The following is a 27,325-nucleotide window of genomic DNA, read 5'->3' on the forward strand; positions in this document are numbered from 1 at the left end:
AATTTTTAGATGGGTGATCTTCAGTGCTTAAATATTATTTATCGGGACGTTAGTTCTCTTCGTTTAAAGACAAAATCTACAATGTTGTTCTAAGTTGTATTTCAACTTCTTTCTTTCATATTTTATGTAATGTTTATGAATTTTCAGTTGGTTTAGTAACCCTTTGAGTTTATTGCATGTTAATTAATATTTTAAAATATTTAAAAGAAACTTTCATATTTGTAAAGGTACACTACGAAAAGGGTAATTGATGAGGTAACCGTTATCTCTATCATCTCAATTTGGTGCATAGAGACATTGCATGACATCTCCCTTCATTTATTTATGCTATTGTTGATTGTCTAATTCTTTGGTTCGAGGCAACCTTGGCGAGTGCTGTTTTTGTTTTATGAGTATTATTGTCACGGCTTTTGGTGTGATAAGATGATGTTACGCTGTCATGTTGTGTCTAGTTACTTAGTAGTTACTCTGGCTAGATTGATTACTTATTGAAGACCTGTCCTTAAATTATGATAAAAGGCAAAACATAAAAGGCCAAATAATTTCTCAGCAAAAATCTATTCAACCAGAAGAATTAACACAAATAACAAACTTCAAACTCAAGACTTTTATTTCTTCAGGCATTAGATGATGTATTTTCACTTTGTTCCAGCTGCTTATCAAGGATAGTCTACTTTCTGACATATTACATACGTTAGTTTCACAGTATCAAATTGGTTTCCGCATCCCAAGAAATGTTTGCTTGTTTCAGGTGGAATTAACTTTTATTCAAAATTCAAAATTCACTGCACTTTTAGAAAAAACAAGTTACCTCATTGGGGCATCTTCTGCCATGAAACTGGCCATTAACATTGAGTTACTTGTAGAGGTGATTATGAATGCTTATCTTCAATTTATAATGGACAGTAACATTCAGGAATTTAACTTTATTATGTGTGTGACCAGTTACTTAGTTTGATATTCATAGTACAACAATTAAGTTTGATTTTAACCACTGTATCTCTTCACCTGATGATCATTTTGTTTGATGTTATCTTATAAAACTAATTGCAACTGTAAAATCTTGAAAATTAATGCTTTTATTCGCATGCTGTTTGGTCCATTAGCAGTTAATATTTTTTTTATTTACACATTTAGGCTTCCATTTGTATATGTTTTATCCTGCTGGTTCAACTCCACATGAAAATGATTTGTCTGGAATCTCGAATCTGCTCACTAATGATCAGACCATAATCAGTCATTGTACAATTTGATTTAATTACCACTTCAGTACAAAGGGAATCCAAGGAAATTAACTGGCATGTAAATAGTCTAAATGGACTGCTCTTCATTACAAACAGTGCACCAAAGCTATCTGATAAGAGTTAGTGTACCATACCATACCATACCATACCATACCATACTGCATTCTATCATCTGATGATGACTGTTTTACCTGTAAATTTTTTTTCTACAGTCTGTGATTAAACTTGCAGAATATTATTCTATGAAACATTAGTTTACTGACTACCTATAATGAAGTGAAATATTACATAGAAATTAAGAGGCATACTTGGTGATCTATGAAGAGATTAATTCAAATTAAATTTCATTTATTATAAACCAGTTCCCTTATTTGTTGAGTTAGCCATTCAACACCTTCAAGCAAGCCTTCACCAGTGAGTGCATTACTAGCACATATGTGCCAAGGTTTATCTAAGATTCTCTCCAAACCAAGACCAGCAGCAATTTTTACACTTGACAATGCATCTCGAAGATCCATTTTATTGGCAAAAAATAATACTGGAATTCGACGGCTAGCCACGTCAGGATGCTGCAGTAACAGTTCTAGCTCTTCACGTGCAACTACAAGTCGCAGACGGTCACTACTATCCACAACGAAAATGATGCCTTGACAGTCCTTGTAGTAATGTTCCCACAAGTCCCGGTAGCGTCCTTGACCAGACATGTCGAAGGCTGTGAATCCAACATTTTGATCTGTAAAGGACAAGATATAATATTTAGAGGAACAGAACTAGGAAATAACTGAGAATCATTTACTTTTCAAAATATTATATATTAAATAAATGATCAAATATGAAGTGAAAAGAAATTTTGTTTATGTAAATACAGGGAATATTTTTCTCTTAGAAAGACCATCCTTCTCTACCCTTGAGCACTGAAATGGAGGTTGGATATTCTGTACATAATAGAGATGAAGGCTACAGCATGTAATTAAATTCAGAATTTAGAACACTTAGGGCCTGTACTACTGTCAGATAAACGTCCAGATACATAGGATGCAGTTTTGCAAATTGAAAGTTAAATATTTTCTTGCATGCTACCAATGGATTTTAACTATGGTATTGTTATGCAAAAGATGCAGTAACAATTTTATTGCATTGGTAATATGGTTACTGAAAATGTAGTGAAATTTAGCACAGTGATATATCTGTTCCCAGGTGTTTATGTTTGTTTAGTGCTATTTCTTTTGAAGTTGTATTACTAGAATCCAAGAACAACTTGATGCAATGAACGAGAAAATTGAAAGGTATGGTATGGAAATCAGCACAGAAAAAAAGCAAGATCATGGTGATATCAAGAGGAAAAAGAGGAAAATTGGTGGCCAATGCCTTGAAATTGTTGACAGTTTCAAATACCCAAAGAGTGAATTAAGTGAATTAATGAAGAATACGGTACAAGGCTGGATATGGAGATTAGCAAGAAGGTGCAACAGGGCAATGTATTCTACCAGAGTGTAAGAAACCTTGTCTGGAATAAGGAAATACCAAAGAAGTGAAAAGAGATAGTGTACAAAATGTGTTATGCACCCATATTGACTTATGTGGCTGAGTCCTGAACAATAACAAGTAGGGAGGAGAGTAGGATTCAAGTCAATGAAATATCATCATCTAGGATTCTCTATTCAGACTAATGCATTATACTTTGCTTTTTTGGTTAGTTTTGCGTGTTTCAATTACATATGACATCTTATAATGCAATAGGCCATTTGATTTTTTTCATTGGAAAATAAAACTGATCAAGGGCTGCAATCATTAAGCATGAGATGTAACCTACCTTAGGGAGTTTGATGTAAATTGTTATGTAACATAATTTTTTATGATGATATTGAAATACATTCAATGAATGATTGTTCTCAACCTAACAGGTCATCGACAACTGTAAATAGGCACTCTATACTCTTGGGTGATGTCAGTTCATTATGATACAGTCATGTAAGTATGTGCTTTAAGGAGGATGACCTAGATATTAATAATTTGAAACCAAAAAAATCAATCTAACATTTGATTTCATGCAGGAAGTATGTAATAAAACTTTTACTGGTTTTATGTCCCACTATCTTCTTTTTTTTGTTTCTTTGAGACATTGATGTGCCATAGTTTTGTCCTACAGGAGTCCTTTAACGTGTTAGTGAATCTACCAAAACAAGGCTGGAGTATTTGAGCACCTTCAAATACCACCGGTCAGAGCTGGGATCAAATCCGCCAACTTGCGCTCAAATGTACAGTGCTTCTACTGTCTGAGGCACTCATCTCAGCAGGAAGTACAGTACATCATTATTGTGTTTAGCTGGGCTGAGTAGCAAAGATGGTAGAGCACTACCCTTCTGACTCCAAGTTGGTACGCTCAAACATGGCTCAGTCTGCTGGTGTTTGGAGGAGGTCAAATATAGTAGCCACAATTAGAGGTGGGGGGGGGGGGGGTTTGCCCCCACTTTGTGCAGAAATTTTTTTTTTTTCTATTTTAGCCACCTTAAACTAGAATTATTTAAAAAATGTGCAAACCCTGTTTTTTTTCAGCTAATTATTTTCTTTAATTTATTTAATTATTAAGAAAAATACTTAGCAAAAATACACACAAAACATGGTTCATCATAGCTAACCGAATTGTACAGCGCCACAGCAAGTAGTGGAGACCCACGGAGCAATGTGTAGCATGCTCTGCAACAAAGGGTAACAAGGGTATATTTTTGCAAGGTCACCCGCTTGCCGCGTGCATTGGTCAGTCTGGCAGTCTCACTCGGTCAGTATGTCTGTTCAGTTGTATCTACTTTGTAGTCAAACACTAAATGACTGTTTAATTGTATAATCATGCCATACTTCTATTTAATTGCAATACATACGTAATTATTGTTCCTTTATTGTATAGTACTATTATTACCACACATAAGTTGGTAGACTGCCAACCTTTATGTCTCTGTCGAAATTCCCTCAGAGCGCATCAAAAACTTACCACTTCATGGCTTTTCTTTTTTTTTTTTTTTTCAATTTCAACGTCACCCTCTCCCCCCTCCGCTAAATCCACTAGACCTGGGTAATTTTTGTTGTCCATACATTTTTCTGCACCCTCCCCCCCACACCTAATCTTATTCTCAATTGCCACTACTGGTCAAATACGCCAGCCCATGTTGGTAGATTTATCAGCGTGTAAAAGAACTCATGTGGGACAAAATTTCAGCACCTACAAAAACCACAAAAGTAGTTAGTGGGGTGTAAAACCAAAACATTATCATTTATTTATATATTATTACACCGGGCGAGTTGGCCATGTGGTTAGTGGCGTGCAGCTGTGGGCTTGCATCCGAGAGATAGTGGGTTCGAACCCCACTGGCGACAGCCCTGAAGATGGTTTTCTGTGGTTTCCCATTTTCATACCAGGCAAATGCTGGGGCTGTACCTTAATTAAGGCCATGGCCACGACTACTTCCTTCCCACTCCTAGGCTTTTCCTATCCCACTGTCACCATAAGACCTGTCTGTGTCGGTGCGACATAAAGCCAATATTAAATCTATATATATAAAATAACTTGTCCTGACTGACTGACTGACTGACTGATTCATCATCGCCGAGCCAAAACTACTGGACATAAAGAAATGAAATTTTGGGGATATATTGATATTAAGATGTAGGTGCTCGCTAAGAGAGGATTTTTGGATATTCCTTCGCTAAGGGAGTGAAAAGGGGGGATGAAATTTTAAAATGAATGTTTCTATATCTCAAAACTTTAAAAGTTTACAGATGTAAAAATTGGTATTTAGAATCTTCTTTAAAAATAAAGAAATACGTATTTTTTTATTTTCAGAAAATCCCAATAGGAGGGGTGAAAATGGGGAAAAATGGGTTGAATGCCTTTAATCAGGATACCGGTACTTATATCTCAGAAACTGAAGATATTACAGACCTGAAAATTGGTACTTTTGATCTCTTTTAAAAATAAAGAAACACGTATTTTTTTTGTTTTTGGAAAATCCAATTAATGGGAGGGTGAAAGAGTGAATCTATATCTCCAAACTTTTACAGTTTGCAGATGTAAAAATTGGTATTTACAATCTTCATTAAAAATAAAGAAACACGTATTTTTTTGTTTTCGGAAAATCGCAATAGGAGGAGTGAAAAGGGGTGAAAAAGTGGTTGAATGCCTTTAATGATGCTACTTATATCTCAGAAACTGAAGATATTACAGACCTGAAAATTGGTGTTTGGGATCTCCTTTAAAAATAAAGAAACACATATTTTTTTGTTTCTGGAAAATCCAATTAAGGGGGGGAAAAGGGGTAATATTTTAAAGTGAGTGTATCTATATCTCCAAACTTGGTTATAGATGTGAAAATTGGTATTTAGAATCTCCTTTAAAATTAAAGAAACATGAATATTTTGTTTTCGGAAAATCCTAATAGGAAGGGTGGAAAAGGTTGAAAAAGGGGTCCAATGCCTTTCATGAGTCTACTTATATTTCAGAACCTGAAGATATTACAGACCTGAAAATTGGTGTTTGGGATCTCCTTTAAAAATATAGAAACACGTATTTTTGTGTTTTTGGAAAATCCAGTTAATTGGGGGAGTGGGGTGAAAAGGGTGTGATTTTTAAAAATGAGTGTATCTATATCTCAAAACTTTTAAAGTTTATAGATGTAAAAATTGGTATTTCGAATCTCCATTAAAAATAAAGAAAGATGTATTCTTTTGTTGATACAGATGTTGATTCCCATTGGGAATCTGTAATATTTGTTCCGAATGAGTAAATTTATAATACCAATATAAATGGTCCGTTATTGGACATTATAAATTTTCCAGCTAACTCATTCCTGGTTGCCAGCGTTTCGCCCTCGTGTGCTAGGCTGGGCTCATCAGTTGGTACCTAGCATACCTACCAAGATGCATGGCTAGTGCATACCGTGGAGGCCTGTAAATCCAAATAGGAGGGGTGTAAAAGGGTGAAAAATGGGTTGAATGCCTTTAATGAGGATACGTATATCTCAGAAACGAAAGATATTACAGAACTGAAAATTTGTATAGGGGATCTCCTTTAAAAATAAAGAAAGACGTATTTTTTAGTTTTTGGAAAATCCAATTAATGGGGTTAAACAGGAGTGACAAATTGGGGTGAATTTTTTGAAAGACGATATCTACAGAATATCTTGGAAACATAAAATGTTACAGGCGTAAAACGTGGGTGTTTGGAATCTCCTGTAAATGTAAAGAAACATAGGTGATTTGTTTTTGGAAACTCCACTTAAGGGGAACTAAAAAAGGGTGAAATTTTAAAATGAGAATTTTTACAGTATATCTTAAAAAACTTAACATGTTACAGAAGTGAAAAATGGTATCTTTTTATCTCTATTAAACATAAAGAAACGTGTATTTTTAGTTTTTGGAAATAGCACTTGGCAGGAGGGGGGTAAAAGTGACTGAAAATGGTGTTGAATTCTTTTAATTAGGCTACTGATATCTCAAAAATGAAGATGTTACAGACTTACAGACGTGAAATTTGATATTTGCAATCTGCTTTAAAAGTAAAGAAACACGTATACTTGGAAAATCCAATGAAGGGGGGGGGGGTGAAAGAATTGAAAAATTAATTGACTTAATTGTATGAGAATACATACATCTAATAAAAACTAAAGTTGTTACAGACGTGAAAATTCGTATTTGGATCTCCTTTAAAACAAAGGAAAACGCGTTTTGGGGGGAAACCATCTTGGAGAGCGAGAGTGTAAAGGAGTTGAATTCCTTTCATGAGGACACATAAATCAAAAACTGAAGAAGTTAAGAGTCGTGATAATTGGTATTTAGAAGATCCTTTACTATTAAAGAAACAAGTATTTTTTGCGGGAAAATTCACTTAAGGGGAGGGGGTAGTGTGAAATGAAGTGAAAAAAGTAAATTATTTTTATGGGGATACTTATATCTCAAAACTGAAGGTAATAGACGTGAACATTGGTGTTTGGAATCACCTTTAAACATAAAGAAACAAGCCTTCTTTTAATTATTTTTTTTGGGGGGGGGGGGGGTGGCGGTAAATAAACTTAACGGCGATGGGGTGTAGAAGGAGGTGAGACCAATTGATTTTACTGTTCTTAATGTACTTATAGGGATCCTTCATTGCTCAGGCGGCAGCGCGCCGGCCTCTCACAGCTGGGTTCCGTGGTTCAAATCCCGGTCACTCCATGTGACATTCGTGCTGTACAAAACGGGGGCAGGACAGGTTTTTCTCCGGATACTCCGGTTTTCCCTGTCATCAGCCATTCCAGCAACATATAATAGTAATAATAATAATAATAATAATAATAATAATAATAATAATAATAATAATAATAATGTTCCGGACCGTCGTCAAATGTGCGGACCGCGCTGGAAACGGGTCCTGGACGGGTAATGACTAAGAATGCAGTCGGGCCGCGGGTTCAGTGCCGCCAAGGCACCCAATAAGACACCACGCCGGATCTCCTGAAGGATTTTATCCATATTAAAAATGATTATAGGAAAAGATTGCAAAGATTTACGGACCCAACTGACCGGGAGAATAACCTGAGCCTAGCCCGGGAAGTACGAAATCGATTGCTGGAAAGGAAGATTGAAAAAATGGGAGGAAACGTGCCGTAATCGAATAGAAAACGAGTCAGATTGGGAATTTTGGTGGATTCTCGCAGAAAACGAGTTAGATCGCGAATTTCAGCGGATTATATATCTAAAACAATAAGCATTCAATTATAAATTTCGGTATAATACCGTAGCGAAGCACGGGTATCTTGCTAGTATATATATATTTATGATTGAAGAATAGAAGGAAAACCATTGCATATTTATTGCTGGAACCTTGCTTGTTCTTTGTTATCCCATCGATGTTGGAATCAAACCATCAGGTGTAGAAATCATTCAATGGAAACTCAGGAAAAAATATTATGATGTTAATGGTGGTTATTATTAATATTATTATTATTGTTTTAATGAGTCTAACTTCCAGCTCATCAGCCCAGGAAAGCAAATATTCTTCTCAACAGTCAATATGATAAACGGTACTTCATTACAGGGCTGAGAAATCAGAGTTGAGAGGTTTGATAGCATAACCTTTGTTGGCTATTTTAACTGTATTTTCCCAGTGAGGTTTACCAAACATATTCCAGTAAAATATTAGAACAGCAAAATATTTTCCAGATACCTTGTGTCAACTCCCAAATTTTCAACACCTGAGATGTGTGTGTGTGATATTGATGTAGAAGCCAGGCTAATATTTGATGATGTTCGCTAGTCCCCCTGATACCCATGTATCCATAATAAACAAATGATACTTTTCATATTTACAATTTGCTTTACGTCACACCGACACAGATAGGTCTTATAGCGACGATGGGATAGGAGTGAGAAGGAAGTGGCCATGCCCTTAAATAAGGTACCTGGTGTGAAGATGGAAAACCACAGAAAACCATCTTCAGGACTGACGACAGTGGGGTTCAAACCCACTATCTTCCGAATGCAAGCTCACAGCTGTGCAACCCTAACTGCACGCCAACTTGCTCGGTACAAAATAATAAGCTTAGAATGGTATAAAATCTATAGTTCTACTTACTTCTGAACTTTTCCACGTTGAAGCCTACTGTAGCCACAATTTCAGGTGATCTTTCTTCTTCACTCTTAAAATGATTTATTACAGTAGATTTTCCACTATTGTTTAGTCCAACAACAAGCACATTTACCTCTCTCTTCCGCATTCCAAACACCCCTGTTATTCTCTCCCAGATCCCCATTCTGAACTGTTAATCCTGTAAACAATCATCATATCAACATATTAAAATTTGCCTCCTTGGTATCCTATGCTACTTAGGTTCCAAAATGGGTAAAAAAATAAATAAGTAAATAAATGCAATGTAAATTTTAATCTTATACCAGTTGTATAGTATTATTTGAAGTAATTCCACATACTGTATGAGTTGACTATGTTTGTAAGTACAGGAGATATTATAAGTAGAATTTTGTAAACAATATAAATTTATTAAGGATGAGTTGTGTGTTTAAAAAAAAAATTGTTAGCGTAAATTGTATAATATTGTATTCTAGGAAAATTTTCTTCTTCTCTTGTTAATTTAAAATTTAGTGCTTGACAATAATGTATTTTAGTGAACCATTTGCCACCAAGGTAGACACCTCATTTTCAAATAAAGAGATTTTGATTTGATTTTGATAAATTTTCAAAAATTAGTGGCTCAGCTCTCTACTCAGAATCTTCTAGTGATTAAGGATGAGAAAAAGCTAAAACCAGACCAGAAGTACCATATCAGATGAATATATCAGATATATACAGCAGAGGTGCTCAGCTGGGCACTCGTTGAGGCTAGTCCAGTGCGGCCAGGCTGGCCTGATGTAAAAGTGGGCACCTTATGTAGCAAGCATATGTCACAGTGAAGTGAGAGAGTGAACACACCTTGCAGGAAAGGAAACAGTACATTCAATTGTCATTACAAAGTTCTCCTCTGCTACTCTGCGAAATACTGATTTGGGTACAGCATTTAAAATAAAACGCTATAATCTCAAGAAAATCGATCTTTTCAAGATATTCCTATTTGATTTATACTGCGCTTGATATAAACAGTCAGTTTTATTTCCTATATTCATTCAAAGAAAAGTCAGTTGTTCATGACTCTACCAGGAATATTTCCTTTTATGATGAGAAGATTTTCAAAATATTCCCTCCACCTGTCCAGTGATTCCCTGGGATCTATTATGAGTTCACCTGAATTATCCAAAACACTGTTAATTTCCTTTTTTCCTCCCTTTCTAAGTTTCTTTTGTACTATCCAGAAAGGTTTCCCTGCTGCTTGACCTAGCCTTTCCAGGTTATTACCAAAATCATCCCACGACTTATTTTTGGATTCAACAACTATTTGTTTCGCTCTGCTTCTTTCATCTATTTACAATTCCCTGTCTGCATCAGCCCTTGTTTGGAGCTATTTCTAACAAGCCTTCTTTTTACATTTACAAGCTGCTCTCACTTCATCATTCCACCGGGATGTTTCCTTTTTCCCATCTCTACACACAGTTTTTCCTACCCATTCCCGAGCTGTTTCTACCACAGCATCCCTGTACACCACCCATTCTCTTTCTATATCCTGAACCTGCTTATATCCACTGATTGTAACTTCTCACTAACCATATCCATATACTTCTGTCTAATTTCCTTGTCCTGGAGATTTTCCACCCTTATTCATTTGCAGACAAATTTCACTTTTTCTATCCTAGCCCTAGAGATATTTAGTTCACTACAGATCAGATAGTGGTCTGTATCATCGAAAAATACCTGGAAAACCTGTACATTCCTAAAGGATTTCCTGAATTCAAAGTCAGTTATGATATAGTCTATTAAAGATCTGGTACCCCTACCCTCCCATGTGCAGTGGTGAATAGCCTTATGCTTGAAGAACATACTTGTAACTGCTAAACCCATACTAGCACATAAGTCCAGCAAATGCTTCCCATTCCTATTAGCTTCAATATCTTCCAAACATTTACCAATCACCCTTTTGTAGTCTGCCTCCGTAGTGTAACAGTTAGTGTTATTAGCTGCCATCCTCCGGGGCCCGGGTTCGATTCCTGGTATTGCCAGAAATTTAAGAAAGGCAGGAGGGCTGGTATGTGGTTTAAATGTTACATGCAGTTCACCTCCATTGGGGTGTGCCTGAAAAGAGTTGCACCACCTTGGGATGAGGACATGAGTTCACCCTTTTGTATCCTTCAGTTCTCTTTCCAACTCTCGCATTGTAATTGCCCATTAGCACTATCTTATCCTTGCTGTTGACACTATGATGTCACTCAATGCTTCATAAAACTTGTCAACTTCATTCTCATCTGCACCCTCACATGGTGAATACACTGAGACAATTCTCGTCCTAATTCCTCCAACTGCCAAATCTACCCGCATCATTCGCTCATTTACGTGCCTAACAGAAACTATGCTGCATGCATTAGTATTCCTGATGAACAGCCCTACCTAACACCCTGCCCTTCCCTTTTTAAGACCTTTCATGTACACTTTATAATTTCCTATCTCTTCCTCGTTATCTCCCCTTATCCGAGTATCATTTACTCCTAGCACATCCAGATGCATCCTCTTTGCTTACTCAGCCAGTTCTACTTTCTTTCTTCCATAAGCCCTATTAATATTGATAGCTCCCCATTGAATTCCATTTCGTTCACCAAGTTCTGAACACCCTAGCTGCTTGGGCACATTGGGTTTTGTAGGTTTCCCAATCATTTTCTGATTTTGTAGAATAGTACTGTTTCCACGCATTGAGTCTTTCTTGGAGGACTGATTCACAGGTACTATTCCACCAGACATGCTTTTTGCTTCTCTTGATTTCTGCAATGTCTTTGGTGGCCTCAACAAGGAGACTTTTGGCATTGTTAAAATCACAGTCATTTGGTCTAGCCTTTTCCTGGAACTCCTCGACCCTTTGCCGAAGTTTATCATTGTCGAAGCGTGTGATCTGTTTGGTTGTCTTCCTTGTGTTTGCGGAATTGGTTTGAATTTGATAAGAGACATATAATGATCTGAGGCCACATTGATGCCTTTCTTTACCTTGACATTCATAATCTCAGGGCTGTTTCTCCTGGAGATTGCAACATGATCAATTTGGAACCCTCCGAGAGCTTGGACGGGAGAACGCCAAGTCATTTGCTTTCTGGGTAGATGGCGAAAGTGGGTCGACATGACCTGCAGGTTGTGATTTTCGCAAATGGACACCAGTCTTTTGCCGTTGGGATTGGTTCTTTTGTGAGCAGGGTAATTTCCTATAACTTTCTTGTACTTCTGTTCACGACCTAGTTGGGCATTGAAGTCACCCAAAAGAAGCTTGACATGGTGTTTGGGCATTTTGTTTAATTTTTCATCGAGTAGGTCCCAGAAATTATCAACTTTGTCTGGATCAGACTTGTTCTTATCGTTTGTAGGAGCATGTGCGTTAACTAGGGCGTAGGTTTTGTTCGCGCAATTAATTGTGAGTATAGACAATCTGTCATTCACAGGTTCAAAATTTGCAACCAATTTAAGGATCTTGGTTCTAACAGCAAACGCGGTTCCAAGCATCACAGCTCCATTGAAGATTCCACTTTGCGCTTTGCTCTTGAAAAATCGGTAGCCTTCGGATTAAAAAATCTCTTCATCTGGGTACCTTGTTTCCTGTAGGGCCATTATGGATATCTGATTTTTGTGAAGAGCTTTGGTGAGGGTTTTCAGCTTGCCAGTTTGTGTAAGTGAATTTATGTTGAAAGTTGCTAGAAAAGTTTTAGATTTTGGCCTGAGTTTTTGACTCTTAGGGGTACACCGAGACGCTCCGACTCATCTCTTGCATGATGTCGAGTCTCCCCCAGAATCCGAACGAGACTTGTGCGCCGTGGCGTTCACGATGAGGGATTTATCCGAAGATTTACCCCCTGGGGTATGTTTCTTGAAATGTTGTGCCATCATGCTTTTTGACTTGACTTTGCTTTGGACGGGTACCCATCCTTTTACAACTAGGGTTTCTAGCCCTAGAGGTTGCCTCAAGATGTTTTCTGGCTTCTGGTCATTTACCAGTCTTTGCCGTAACCCTGGCAAGGGACCAGTTTTTTTTTTCACGGTGGTATTTTATTTCCCTACTACCCTCTGAATCTGCTGGCGGCAGAGCCAGCGAGCTTCCCCAATTCCAATGGGACACGCCCGATGGAGGTAACCAGTAAATCCCCACACAGGTATTATTTTATTTTTTTATTTTGCGAATGAGCTCATTAGGACTACGCAAAGTACTTAGAGACAGGCATTTGCCTTTCTTTGTGCCCACACTTCCTTCATTCGTTTGCTGTGTGCTTCTTTTTTCTCTTGAGACCATGTTGTTCCGGTCTTCTTCTTTGGTTTTTCCTCTTGGTCAACTTGCCACTTATGAACTTTGGTTCTAAAGATAACCCGGCTTTGGATGTCTTCAGGTGTAATTCCTGCCAGTTTGAGATCTGTTTTAATTTCACCAATCCATTTTATTGTGTCCGTTTTGGCTTTACTTCGGTTTTCTTAAAATTCAACTATTTGCTTGGTAAGTCTATCTGGGTTCATCCTTTTTATATGTCCAAAGAATCTTAATCTGCGTTTTCTGATGTCGCTGTGAATGTTAGAAAATTGTTGCTCATCTATGAGTTTTGGGCCTAAAATTTTTCTAATGATCTTGCGTTCCTTTTTCTGAATATTTTCTAGATCAGTTTTCCTGTTCAAAATTAGTGTCTCTGATCCATAGAGGCATTCTGGTTTTATAACTGTATTATAGTGTCTTAGTTTTGCATGCTTGGAGAGACACTTTTTGTTATAGATATTTTGTGTGAGTCTATACGCAGTTTCCATTTTTTGGCATCTAACTTCATTGGCTTTTGTTTCCATTCCATTCTCCTGAATTATTTCACCGAGATATTTGAATTGCTGGACCCGTTTTATTTTGCCATATTTTGTCTCCATGAATTTAGGGGCTTCTTTGCTGCAGGTCATGTATTCAGTTTTTTCAAACGATATTTGGAGGCCGACTTTTTCTGCTGTTTCTTTCAGGAGTTCGATCTGGTTTATGGCTGTTGAAACGTCACGAGTTAAGATTGCCAGATCGTCCGCAAATGCCAGGCAGTCTACTGCTAATTTGCCCCTACCAAGAGTGATTGGTTGGTCAATCTTGAGGACAGACTTCTGTTTGCACCATTCCTGTATTACCTTTTCAAGGACGCAGTTGAAGAGTAGTGGAGAGAGCCCATCTCCCTGTCTTACTCCTGTTTTGATCGGAAAAGGGTCTGAGATTTCCCCCATGAATTTAACCTTAGATTTTGTGTCTGTCAATGTCTCTTTTACAATTGCGAGTGTTTTCCGGTCTAGACCCTGTTCTTTTAATATCTGAAACAGTGATTGATGATCAACTGAATCATAGGCCTTTTTGAAATCAACAAAAGTACAAACTACATTTTTGCTACAAATTCTCTGATGCCTTAGGATTAACTTTAGGTTCAAAATTTTCTCTGGACATGAACGGCCTGGTCTGAAACCTGCTTGATATTCTCCAATTTTTGGTTCTAGTTGCTGTTGGGCTCTATTGAGAAGGCACTGAGATAAAATTTTGTAGGCAACAGATACCAATGAGATTCCTCTGTAGTTATTTACGTCTGTTCTGTCTCCTTTCTTATGTAAAGGATGAATTAGTGCACTTTTCCAATCTTCTGGAATTTGTTCTGTTTCCCAAATCTCTTGGATGATACCGGTGAATTCTTTTATAGTATTTGGGCCTGCTGATTTGAGAATTTCTGCTATGATCCCATCCTCACCTGCAGCTTTATTCATTTTAAGTCGTTTTATCTGTCTGGTAATTTCTTCCTCATCCGGTGGTACTGAATTTGGGTTTATGAAGTCAGGTTCCTGCGGTGGAAATTTTTGTGTTGGCTCTGGGCAGTTAAGCAGTTCTTCAAAATACCTTGCAAGTTTGGTGCAGTTTTCTTGATTGTTCAGTGCAAATTGCCCATTTACTTTCTTAAAGCAAAGGTTTTGTGGCTGATACCCTGTTAGCTTTGTTTTGAAGTTCTTGTAGAAGTTTTGTGTGTGGTTTTTTTCTAAGTCCTTTTCAATTTCTAGTAGTTGATCTTTCTCGAATTTCCTTTTGGTCTGTCGGATTAATTTCACTGCCTCTTTCCTAACTGCCAAAAACATTTTGTGATTCTTATCGGTCTTTTTGCTGTTCCACTTATTGTATGCATTCTGCTGGGATTGGATGGCTTGTTCACAGTCTGCGTTCCACCAAGGGTGTTTTTTTCTTTTCTGCAGAGGAATCAGTGTTTGTGCTGTTTCAGTTAGTTTGGTCTTGAGTTGCTGCCAATTGTTGGACTGCTTTTTCTCTAATTCTTCAGTGAGAGATGGCTGGATCTGACTAGTATCAAATTTCGGAATTATTTGCTTCCTTCTTCTGAACCTTTGGGGTATCAACTGTAGTTTGACTCTTGTCAGATAGTGGTCTGAGTCTATGTTTGCACCCTTCCTTACTTGGACATTCATAATTTCTCTGTGGTTTGGGTACGAAATTGCCACGTGGTCAATTTGAAACTCGCCCAAGAGGGAGTTGGGTGATCTCCATGTCATTTGTTTAGAAGGTTTCTTCCTGAAGTGAGTCGACATGACTTTAAGGTTGAATGCCCTGCAGAATTCGACTAATCTCCGTCCATTTTGGTTCGTCCATTTATGTGCTGGGAATTTTCCAACTGTTTTCCTGTATTTCCTTTCCTTGCCTAGCTGAGCATTGAAATCACCTAACAGAATTTTGACGTGGTTTTGAGGAATTTTTGATGCTGTTTCTTCTAGTATTTCCCAGGATTTGTCTACCTTCTCGCGATCTGTTTTATTGTCTTCATTGACTGGCATATGTGCATTGATCAGTGTGTATGATTTGTTTGCACACTTTAGGGTGACTGTCATTAGCCTATTGTTTACACATTTCACACCTGTTACTGAGTTAAGTATGCTCTTCTTGACTGCAAAAGCAACTCCTAAATGGGGTGTGTTTTTGAGAATCCGTTTGTCTGTTTTACTTTTGAAGAGTCTGTAGTTCCCGAAATCCATTGCGTGTTCGTCAGTCAGCCTCGTTTCTTGGAGTGCCAGTATTTCTATTTTTTGATCATTTAGGGTTTGCTCTAGTTCGTACAACTTCCCTGCCCGCAAGAGAGAATTTATGTTCAGTGTTCCCAAAAATGTTTTGCTGTTTGGGCGAAATTGGCCAGAGGTCTCCGACTCCCTCTGTTTGCGTGTCCAGCCAGACTCCCCAGAATCCGATAGTCTGGTTGTGCTGCTATTGTCAGCAGTGGATTGGTTACCACCTGGGGTACAAATTTGTTTTCTGCCATGCCTCATGGTACTTGATTATCCAAGTATTGGACCGTAGTCCAGTTTCATAGGACTGGAGTGGATAGTTCCAGAACATACATTTCCAGCCGCACCCTCTGGTGAACAGACGCTGACCACTTTGCCGCTTGCTGCAAGTCAGACGCGAAGTGGATTTCAGTCAGTTCTTCCGCCCTCTCCGCCATCGGGATGAATCCTCTTATGCCGTCGAAGCCGTTGACCATTTTCCTTGTTCCCTCAGTTGATCCGCAGGTGCTTATTTGGCTACGCCTTATTCACACCTGCCCTGCATATCTACAGGAACTTTCCCTATCAGCCATTCGGACGCGCTGTGTCAGGGTTGAGGGCCCCCACCCCAGTGTCTTACATAGAGTTATGCCTAACTCCTACTCAGTTCAGAGCTAGACCCCCACGCAAGCTGACCGGGCACGGACACGGGTATTATTATTATTATTATTATTATTATTATTATTGACACAGAAAGCAATCTCTATGGTGGGCACTAGCACTTAAAAGAAAAGTACATTTGTTTCAGTATATACATACAAAATTTTTGTAATGTATTTTTTGTCATTTCTTTTTCATGCAGCTATTGCTAGGCTGGTCCAGTCCTTGCAAGGCAGACCTCCAGATGAGAGTGGGTGGCATCTGCCATGTATAGCAAACTGTGTGTTATTGTGGTGGAGGAAAAGAGTTGTGTGCAGTTTATGAATTGCAGGGATGTTGGGGACAGCACAAACACCCAGCTTGCGAGCCAAAGGAATCAATCATTTATGATTAAGAGCTCTGACCCTGCTGGAACTGAAACCCAGGGCCCTCTGAACCAAAGGCCACTATGCTAACCATTAAGCCAAGAAGCTGGACAAATGTAAATTAGTATTCTCGTCCTGTTCAGCCATATACTCAATAGAGGTGCTGGACACATACCAGCCCAACCTGCCAATTTTAAATTCTTGGCAGTATTGGAACTCAAAGAAAGCAACACCCTTCCCCACAAGGATGGTAGCTAAGAGTGCTGATTGTTACACAAAAGAAGTGAAATTGTCATGAAATTTGTTATTTGCAACATCAGAAGTGTACACAAACTCATGTCCTCCTCCCGAGATGGTGCAGCTCTTTTCATGTGCACATCCACATGGAGATGAGCTGCATGTAACAAATTTAACCATGTATAAGCCATCCAGGCTTTCTTAAATCTCTAGCAGTACTGGGAATCAAACTTTGGCCTCAGAGGACAGCAGCTAATAGTGTTAATCATTATGCTATGGTGGCAGACAATGTGTAATTGAAGTTGTAAAATAAAATTTGTTACTTAAAGTACATCTACTTAATAATTTACCCTCTCATATACAGGGTTATATAACCCTAGCTTTTCTTGGAAAATGTGAGTACCTATGAACATATTATTGGCAAATACAGTTATTTTAACGAATCTGTTTCCCTAGAAATCTTGTGGTCCATACAGAGTTATGGGCCTTGGCCTGTCAAGATGACTGCTGCTCAGCCAGTTGACCTACATATACAGGAGTACAACGTGGACAGCATAAAGACATCCTCAGCCACAATGCTCGACTTCTATGATCAGATTCATTGTCTCTTGTATCAGCTAGCTCCCCAGTCAGTCATACAAGTCTGAGTGAACCATGTTCCAGCCCTCAATCCAGAATTAAAATCCTTAGACCAGCCAGGAACTGAAACGGAGGCCTCCAGGTTACGGGCAGGGTTGCAGCCCCTACTCCATGGGGCTGAAAAAATTAAAATTATGTCCTCATATTCTTCGAGGTGGTGTGGCTTTGTCCAGGCACTCTCTCCCAACGGAGGTTAGCTGCATTTTCCTTTTCCACTGCATACCAGCTGTCTTGCCAAACTTAAATCTCTGCAGTACCGGAAATAAAACCCAGGCCTTTAAGGACAGAAGATAATACCGTTAACCATTACACAGCAGAGATGAACTGGTTTGTGAAACCAATTATTTTTATGTTCGCTGAATACTCTACAATTTATGTCTTGTAGAGACCAGAATTCTCTGTTATTTATTGTTTTTGTAAAGAATAACATTTCTTTCAAGAAATTATATGAATATATATAGGTTAGAAAACAGATGAGAAAGAGAGACATACTAGATAAAAAAGAAGTACCATAAGTAACTTTGTGTCCTCTTATTCCTCAAGTGACATGGCTCTGTCCAGGTACACCTCCAATGGAGGTGAGCAGTAAGTATCTTTTCAAGCACATTCCAAACAAACCCCTGTCACTCTTTAGGATCTATCAGGACCAGGAATCAAACCTGGGCCTCCAAGAATGGCAGCTAATAGCACTAATGGATACTCTATGAAGGAGTTAATACCATACCACTCATCACTCCCCTATCATATGGTGACTTAACCATTTAAAATCAACATAAATTGCATCATAAGACAGTGATTTTGTGGCCTGCCAGTAGTATGCCCAAGAAATTTCACTGAGGTATGATGAGGTGAGGTCCGCCTCTGTGGTGTAGTGGTTAGCATGATTAGCTGCCACCCCTGGAGGCCCGGGTTCGATTCCCAGCTCTGCCACGAAATTTGAAAAGTGGTATGAGGGCTAGAACGGGGTCCACTCAGCCTCGGGAGGTCAATTGAGTAGAGGTGGGTTCGATTCCCACCTCAGCCATCCTGGAAGTGGTTTTCCATGGTTTCCCACTTCTCCTCCAGGCGAATGCCGGTATGGTACCTAACATAAGGCCACGGCCGCTTCCTTCCCTCTTCCTTGCCTATCCCTTCCAATCTTCCCATCCCTCCACAAGGCCCCTGTTCAGCATAGCAGGTGAGGCCGCCTGGGCGAGGTACTGGTCATTCTCCCCAGTTGTATCCCCGATCAAGAGTCTGAAGCTCCAGGACACTGCCCTTGAGGCGGTAGAGGTGGGATCCCTCGCTGTGTCCAAGGGAAAAGCCGACCCTGGAGGGTAAACAGATGATGATGATGATGATGATGATGATGATGAGGTAAGGCTTGCAGGCCTGTCTCTCCATTCTTGTTTGTGGTTTAACCCTCTACTGCATGAATTATTTTTCATTTCTGTTTGGTGAAGAAAATTTCAAGCTTTAATGTTCAACATACGCTCAGTGGTTTAGATATACCAGCATTTCTTAACTGGGCCTAATAGCTTAACACTTGTATGTGATGTGGATTGCCATATTTGAATATATATACGATTTTCCACTGACCATAGGTTGGTAATGTCTTTGAGGTTGAGCCAGATGTACTCCTGAAGCCTGTGGTAATATGATGGGGAGGGTCCACGTAAAATAAACGGTGGTTGGTTCGCGTGGATGTTGACGGGGTGGAAGGAGTACCTTTGGCTGTAAGGCTGTTTTGTCTTATGTTATGTAAAAAAAAAAACAACAAGGCATCACTGGGATATGTGTTTAATTGACTGAACAGTTGAAGGTGTGCCGTAAAACTACCTCTGTCTATAATATTTATCCATTTACACAGGTGGAAAGTTATTTGTTGCCTACTGGCAACAGTATGCAATAGAGGGTTAAGCTTGACAAGGGGACAAAATAAATTGCTTACAAACTCCATTTAAATTAAATACATTTGTAAAAGGGATTGTGTAGCAATGTTAAATATTCCAGATGCAGTGTAGTCATCGTTGTAGTAGATTCTAACATTATATTTCTATCCTACATCCACTTGTTTTGAAATTTTATGTGTATGAAAAGTCAAATTACTTCCTTATGATATAAAGTGAACAGATATCCCATTTTGAATGGGACAGAACGTTTTTTTGAACAGGTAGTTCTGTTGGGATACCTATTTGCCCTGTTTGTTAGGAAGGGAAATGTACAAAGGTGGATCAAATATAAATGGGAATTTGAATGTACCGCTGCTGTTAGTAATAATTCTGAGGCGGGGCTTTGCCTGGATATTGTGGGGATGTCTGGAGAAGGGGTTTGCACGCACGAACGATGGTGGAGAGCTAGGCTGCTACAGTACGCCATGAGTGAGCAAGAGATGCACACATCTATTGCGCAATGCATCATTATAAAATTTCTTGCAAAAGAGTGCACCAAACCATCCAAAATTTTGAGACGGCTCCATACACAGTTTGGGGCAGGAACACTTTCGCAGACTCGAGTGTATGAGTGGGCTAAAAACTTTGTGGCAGGAAGAGAAGCTGTGGAAAATGAACCTCATGAAAGGAGACCGTGGACAGCATCACTGCAGACAACATTGTTGCAATTTGTGATATTATTGGTGAAGATCGGCAAATAAAAATTTTGCAGATTGTTTTAGCCATAGGAATAAGTTACAGAAGTGTTCAAACCATCATCTGAGATGAACTTCATTTCAGAAAATTGTCTGCTAGGTGGGTTCCTCGTCTTCTCAACCAGGAACCAAAATCTTTACACCAGGAAGTTTGTCAGAGACTCCTGCGTTGCTACAAGGAGGAAGGAGAGGATATCTTGCATCATATTGCGACTTGTGATGAAACCTGGCTGCATCATTACACCTCAGAGTCAAAGCAAGCAAGCATGGAGTGGCAGCAAAGAGATAAAGCAGGTCCAGTCAAGGTCAAAACCTGCCCATCTGCTGGAAAAGTGCTTGCAATCATTTACTGGGACTCCACGGGCATTTTGCTGGTAGATTTTCTTCACGAACATAGGGCAATTAATGCAGCCTAGTACTATCACCTTTTGGATGAAGCAAAAGCTGCGTATTGCAACAACCGATGCCGGCACCCTATCCGAAACGTCATTCTTCTCCATGACAATGCAAGGCTGCATACTGCCGGTTTAATGCGGGAAAAACCTGGACACCTCTGGAACACCCTCTGTACAGTCCAGATTTATCGCCCTGCGACTACCATTTGTGTGGAGCACTCAAACAAGTCCTAGGAGGACAGCGGTTTGATGATGATGCAAGTGGAAAAAAGTTTGTGCACAACTTGCTCTGCACATGTCCTTCTTCTTTCTATCAGGGTGGCATCAAAAACTTACCAATCTGATGGAGAAAAATGTATATCAAAGGCAGGACACTATGTAGAAAAGTGATCTCTATATGTCTATTTTTTTTGGTTGATGCAATACATTTTTAAAACTCCTGTTTATATTTGATCTGTCTCGTATTCTCTGTTTTCAATAATGAAATATTATAAATTATTAAATGCACTCAAATCTGTCTATGTAAAGGTAATTTTTATGTCCCAGAACCGAAGCATGTGGGAGGTTAAAATGAGGATAGTTATGTCTAAGAAAGCATTTCAAAATAAAATGAATTTATTAATCAAGTCTTGAGACCAGGATTCGTATATGCAGAGTGTACTAACCTATGGGAGTTAAAGATGGACCCTGGGAAGACAAAAAAAGGACATATAAAAAGCAGCTGAGATGTGGTTTTGGAGAAGATTAAACCAAGCAAGCTGGAGTGAAAGAAAAAGTAACACCATGGTGCTAGTAAATGAAAAAGAAGTCTCATCAGAGAAATAAAAAAAAAGAAGGTGAAATTGTTTGGCCACTTAATGTGATACAACAGTTTCATTTTCAACGTCATGGAAGGGACAGTTCTTGGAAGAAAGGGAAGAGATCATCCAAGACTTTTGTATGGCAACAACGTTGCTGATACAAACGAACTGCAGCTCCTAAGATGAGATAAAGATGCTGGCAGTGAATAGATAAAGTTGATTGCAACACTAAGGCATAGCCTTTAGTAAACAATGACGACGATGATAGTACGTCACTGTTAAGAAGGGAATGTTACTGATGGGCATTGTGCATCTTGCTATCTTAACAAGGAAACAAGGTGCACGGAATAACCTCTAATAGAGAAGTTTGTTCAGTAGGTTAGTGGTAAAGGCCTCTGATGACAGTGACTACTTCTACTACTACTGTATTTGCTTTACATCATACCAACACAGATAAGTCTTATGGCCTAGGAGTGAGAAGGAAGTGGCCATTGCCTTAATTAAGGTTCAGCCCCAGCGTTCGCCTGATGTGAAAACAGGAAACCACGGAAAAAGTTACTATTTCTTGGTCAGTCTAGTTTCCTAAACTTGTCACCTATAGTTTGTGTAAGCAGGACTCTGAGATGGCAGCCTTTATCATCATCTGTTTTCAATAATGAAATATTATAAATTATTAAATGCACTCAAATCTGTCTATGTGAAGGTAATTTTTATGTCCCAGAACCGAAGCATGTGGGAGGTTAAAATGAGGATAGCTATGTCTAAGAATGCATTTCAAAATAAAATGAATTTATTAATCAAGTCTTGAGACCAGGATTCGTATATGCAGAGTGTACTAACCTATGGGAGTTAAAGATGGACCCTGGGAAGACAAAAAAAGGACATATAAAAAGCAGCTGAGATGTGGTTTTGGAGAAGATTAAACCAAGCAAGCTGGAGTGAAAGAAAAAGTAACACCATGGTGCTAGTAAATGAAAAAAGAAGTCTCATCAGAGAAAAAAAAAAAAGAAAGAAGGTGAAATTGTTTGGCCACTTAATGTGATACAACAGTTTCATTTTCAACGTCATGGAAGGGACAGTTCTTGGAAGAAAGGGAAGAGATCATCCAAGATTTTCGTATGTCAACAACGTTGCTGATACAAACGAACTGCAGCTCCTAAGATGAGATAAAGATGCTGGCAGTGAATAGATAAAGTTGATTGCAACACTAAGGCATAGCCTTTAGTAAACAATGACGACGATGATAGTACGTCACTGTTAAGAAGGGAATGTTACTGATGGGCATTGTGCATCTTGCTATCTTAACAAGGAAACAAGGTGCACGGAATAACCTCTAATAGAGAAGTTTGTTCAGTAGGTTAGTGGTAAAGGACTCTGATGACAGTGACTACTTCTACTACTACTGTATTTGCTTTACATCATACCAACACAGATAAGTTTTATGGCCTAGGAGTGAGAAGGAAGTGGCCATTGCCTTAATGAAGGTTCAGCCCCAGCGTTCGCCTGATGTGAAAACAGGAAACCACGGAAAAAGTTACTATTTCTTGGTCAGTCTAGTTTCCTAAACTTGTCACCTATAGTTTGTGTAAGCAGGACTCTGAGATGGCAGCCTTTATCATCATCTAAAGAATGGAGGCAGCTTTTCTGTATCATCCAGTATCAAACTACATTTATGAAGGATACCTCTAGAAGCTGGATTCCATTTTGATACCTTTTCATTATAACTCATCATTAATTTGTAAGTTAATTTGGAATGGTATAATGCCTGGGGAACTTTGATGGCCTCTGAAGAGTAACAAATTGCTGATAACATTGAATCATGGTGTGTTAGAGTTTACAAAAGAACTAGGAAATGATCAAATACATGTTTCAGTGATTTATTACACACTGTTCACACCTGTGAGGCCTTGGTGTGGAGAGCTATTGATCATTGCCCTTCATTAAAATATGTAAGAGAGAAAACATGTGTTATGATTCTTGACACGTGTACAAGGGGCCGTATTTAACAAGGTAGCATATTCCCACATACTATTACAAGTCTCTAGCTTGCTTCTGTAATGCAGAGACTATTTCTTGGTCGGTCTAGTTTCATAAACTTGTCACCCATAGTGTGTATATGTGGAATTGTAAGATGGCAACCTTTATCATCAGAAAACATCGGGAATCTACAGCAACTGTTACAATATGCCATAACTAGACCATCACAAAATGACATTAGAGATCTCCATGACTTACTGTGTACTTCAGTACATATCTCTGCAATATTGCTGTGAAAAGTAGCGCAACAATATAATGAAAGGTAAAATATGAAATATTCTGTCAGTGGATAAATACAGGTCTTATTGCTTCAATATTCTGGGTCTAATTAATTCTCTCTGTACCATTACAATTTAAAATGAATTTAATTGTGATGCCTTCATTAGGATACATAATTGTTTTCTTGAAAGTGCTGGGGCACAAAATAAAATTGTTGGTCCTCACTGGTCACAATCCAAGAGGTAAGTTTCAAATTACCAGAGCAAATAAAAGTTCTTTACTGTACTTGGAAACATGATAAAGGATTGTGATATACAAGGCCAGATGATCTGCCTCTGACATTATCCTGGAGTAACTAGAAAAGTCTTGAAAAGGATCATACAACAGCTACTAAATAGAGCCATTTCACTTGTTAAACAGGCTGTAGTTGTGTTTAATTATGTGCCTCAAGATGAACCACATAACAACTGAGACTCAGAACAGAGGATTTTTTTGTTTTTAAAACTTTACAACATTCGGCTGGGACTGGAATTGCAACCGCAGGGGGAAAATTTAGAGATGATGCCTGGTTCAATATCCATTATAGCTCAAGACATTGTGTATTCTCATAAATGAAGAATGAGGTAGTAACAACCATTCAAAGCTGGTTCTGGCAATTCTCATAACTTGCAGTGACTCTCATTAATATTTGACCTAAGATGCTCTTTTTCTGTTACTGGCGTTATCAAACTCTGAAAAGAGGAATAAATATGAGATAGGTCACAAAAGATGGATGTGCAGAAATGCCACAAATATGTATACTGAAAACTGTCAGACTTCTGTAGGTAGTAAAAAAAATTAATACCATGTAATTTTGAAGTGCATCACATTAATATTCGGCCACACCATGTGTTTACCACTTACAGGGCTGTCGCCTCATTTAAGTACAGTTCTCTGTACATGTTGGTGTAGATGTGCTGTTGCAGACTGCCGGTAATATGGGTGGAAAAGGAAAGGATATCACGTTTGAGCAACATCAACTGATAATATTCCATCATGATAAGGGGATGTCTCAAAGCAAATAAGCAAGCTTCTTAATACGTCAAGGAACAAAACAGGAGATACAAGAACATTCACAAGGAAGAAATGCTGGAGTCAATTCCTCAAAACTGTCAGCCCAAGAAAATCACTGAGCAAGCATAATATATATTGATTATGAAGATAAAGAAATATCCCAGACGTAGTGCTTTTAAATTAGCAGCTAAGCTATTCAAGAATTGTGGTAAGAAGGTCCATTCTTAAACAGTTCCTCAAATTATGAGGAATGAAGGATGCAGCAGTAGAGCTGACAGAAAGAAGCCTTTGCTAGTGAAGTAAACAGAAAGAAGTGATGCAGTTTTCCAAAGATTATGGTAATAATGACATCTTGGTAGAATGATATAGTTTTGGCCAACGAGAACAAATTTAATGTTTTCAACTCTGATGACAAGGTATGCGTTTGGTGGAACCCAAATGAAGAGGTAGAAAACATAGAAGTATAGCCCACAGTCAAACATGGTGGCAGCATCGTTATGATCTAGGGCTGCACGTATTTAGGTGGAGTGGGAGAAATTTTCTGAATTGATGGCATTATGAAGAAAGAATGGTTTCAAATGCATTTTGAAAGGAAATCTGCACAAAACTGCAAATTGGTGATCAGAGGGAGTTTTACATTTTATAAGGACAATAATCAAAATACAGATCTTTAATTGTTCAAAGCTGGGTGTTGTACAACCGTTCCAAAGTAATTGAAACACCTCCCCAGAGCTCAGACCTCAACCCAATCAAAAATCTCTGACCTAAACTGAAAAACTGCACAGAACACCTGTGAGTTCCAAGAGTGAGCTAGAAAGAAGAATTTAAGGAATGAGTTCATATTCAGACTGACGACACATGAAAACTAATTTCAAACATTCCAAAAAGCTTGAGAGAGGTCATATCCCGAAAGGGATACGGTGCAAAATACTAGGTATTGAATGTTCTGTGTTCGTAGAAGGTGCTATTTATTTGGAATTTTAGACGGCCGAATGTTGGAAGTGCCAGGCTGAGTGTCTCAAATGGTTGAGGCGCTGGCCTTCTGCCTCCCACTTGGCAAGCTCGATCCTGGTCAGTCTGGTGGTATTTGAAGGTGCTCAAATATGTCAATTGATTTACTGGCATGTACAAGAACTCCTGCAGGGCTAAATTTCGGCACCAAGTTGTCTCCGAAAATCGTAAAAGTAATTAGTGGGACGTAAAGCAAATAACATTATTATTATTATTATTATTATTATTATTATTATTATTATTATTATTATTATTATTATTATCGGTATTAATTTTGGAAGTGACTGCTATATTGAGTGCTTATCATAAAACAACGTGTTTACATAACAGTCAAGATATCCTTTTTATGTCTTGAGAAGATATTATTTTATAGTGCGTATAAATATTTTGTTTGTTTTTTTGTCCCATTTAAGGCTGTGACAGTATGGAAGGTAGTTGTCAATTTTCGAGATAAGGTGCTGAGCAATGACATTAGACCACTTGTGCGTCTGGATGTTACGAAAGGTGCAAACATACGGGTGGTTGTGCTCCGGTGAGGAAAGCAATGGCTAGCTGAGGCACCATTTATCTTGATTAGCACCCCCACCTGTTCTTGTGGTTTTCCTATAACCGCATAACCTTTGGTGGTGCTATTTGGGTATCCAACCAGCCACCGGCCTGATGGCCTATCAGAGAATTACAAGCATAAAAAGTCATTATATGTACTAGATAATCACAACAGACTGGAGTTCCGCTGTGGATTGATACTGGCTCATTCGACTTGCAGCATAACGAACAAAAATAAGGGGAAGGTGATTACAGCAAACGAATATTACGGGGGGGAAATGAAAAAAGTCATCTGTAACAAATATCTCTGGTGAAAGCCTACATGGTTTTAATAAAGCGAAGTGTGAGTGTACCTGTGCATAAAACAGTACATGCTAGTGCTCGTGCTGTAGTGTAAATTTGTTACCTAACTCTAAATTGGTTTCGGCTTAAGCATCAACTTGCGTAATGTGTGCCAATTTTAATAGCACATAATAATTAGTAACTTCATTACTGCTTCTATTACACGACAATCGTGTCAAAACAGACAACTCAAGAGAACAGTCCTCCGAAAGATTTTCATCTTTATTCGTTATTTTATTTGCAATACAAAGAGAATGTAAAACTAACACGCGGGTTATCGTTTTGTACCTTCTCTAATTGTTTATGCTCTGGAGTACATTTTAACAACTACGAATAGGCATGATTACAAACACATCAAAAACACCGGAGACATAAAACAACAGTTAATTATATTGTGAAGTAATTAAACAGTCAAGTTAGAAGTGGGATATGCGATTTGTCTGCAGGCGCTGGACAACGTAGATACTTATGCATGAGAACCATAATTTTAATTATTCCTTCACGCAATATTCG

The 27,325-nt window shown here is 38.5% G+C and overlaps 1 protein-coding gene across 2 annotated transcripts; it reads right to left on the reverse strand.

Annotated features, from left to right (window-relative positions):
- Positions 1–592: 592 nt before the first annotated feature.
- Positions 593–27,026, reverse strand: Arl6 (ADP ribosylation factor-like 6). 2 transcript variants are annotated; one of them, XM_067139370.2, is made up of 3 exons: positions 26,882–27,026; positions 8,848–9,040; positions 593–1,977 (listed from the first exon to the last, which is right to left on the reverse strand). In XM_067139370.2, exons 2-3 carry the CDS (start codon positions 9,023–9,025, stop codon positions 1,589–1,591), a joined length of 567 nt encoding a protein of 188 aa, XP_066995471.1. In that variant the 5' UTR covers positions 9,026–9,040; positions 26,882–27,026; the 3' UTR covers positions 593–1,588. The 2 variants fall into 2 exon arrangements, with proteins under 2 accessions (XP_066995471.1, XP_066995470.1); XM_067139369.2 differs by having other exon boundaries at positions 26,877–27,026.
- Positions 27,027–27,325: the final 299 nt, after the last annotated feature.

The sequence above is a fragment of the Anabrus simplex genome, chromosome 2 (genome assembly GCF_040414725.1).
Source record: "Anabrus simplex isolate iqAnaSimp1 chromosome 2, ASM4041472v1, whole genome shotgun sequence".
Lineage (NCBI taxonomy): Eukaryota > Metazoa > Arthropoda > Insecta > Orthoptera > Tettigoniidae > Anabrus > Anabrus simplex.

What these genes read in the sequence shown, in the direction of transcription:
- Arl6 (XM_067139370.2), bottom strand. Translation starts at nt 9,025, where the DNA reads ATGGGGATCTGGGAGAGAATAACAGGGGTGTTTGGAATGCGGAAGAGA. An exon ending in CAACGTGGAAAAGTTCAGAA is followed by an intron (nt 1,978 to 8,847) that starts GTAAGTAGAACT and finishes TGTCCTTTACAG; the next exon opens with ATCAAAATGTTGGATTCACA.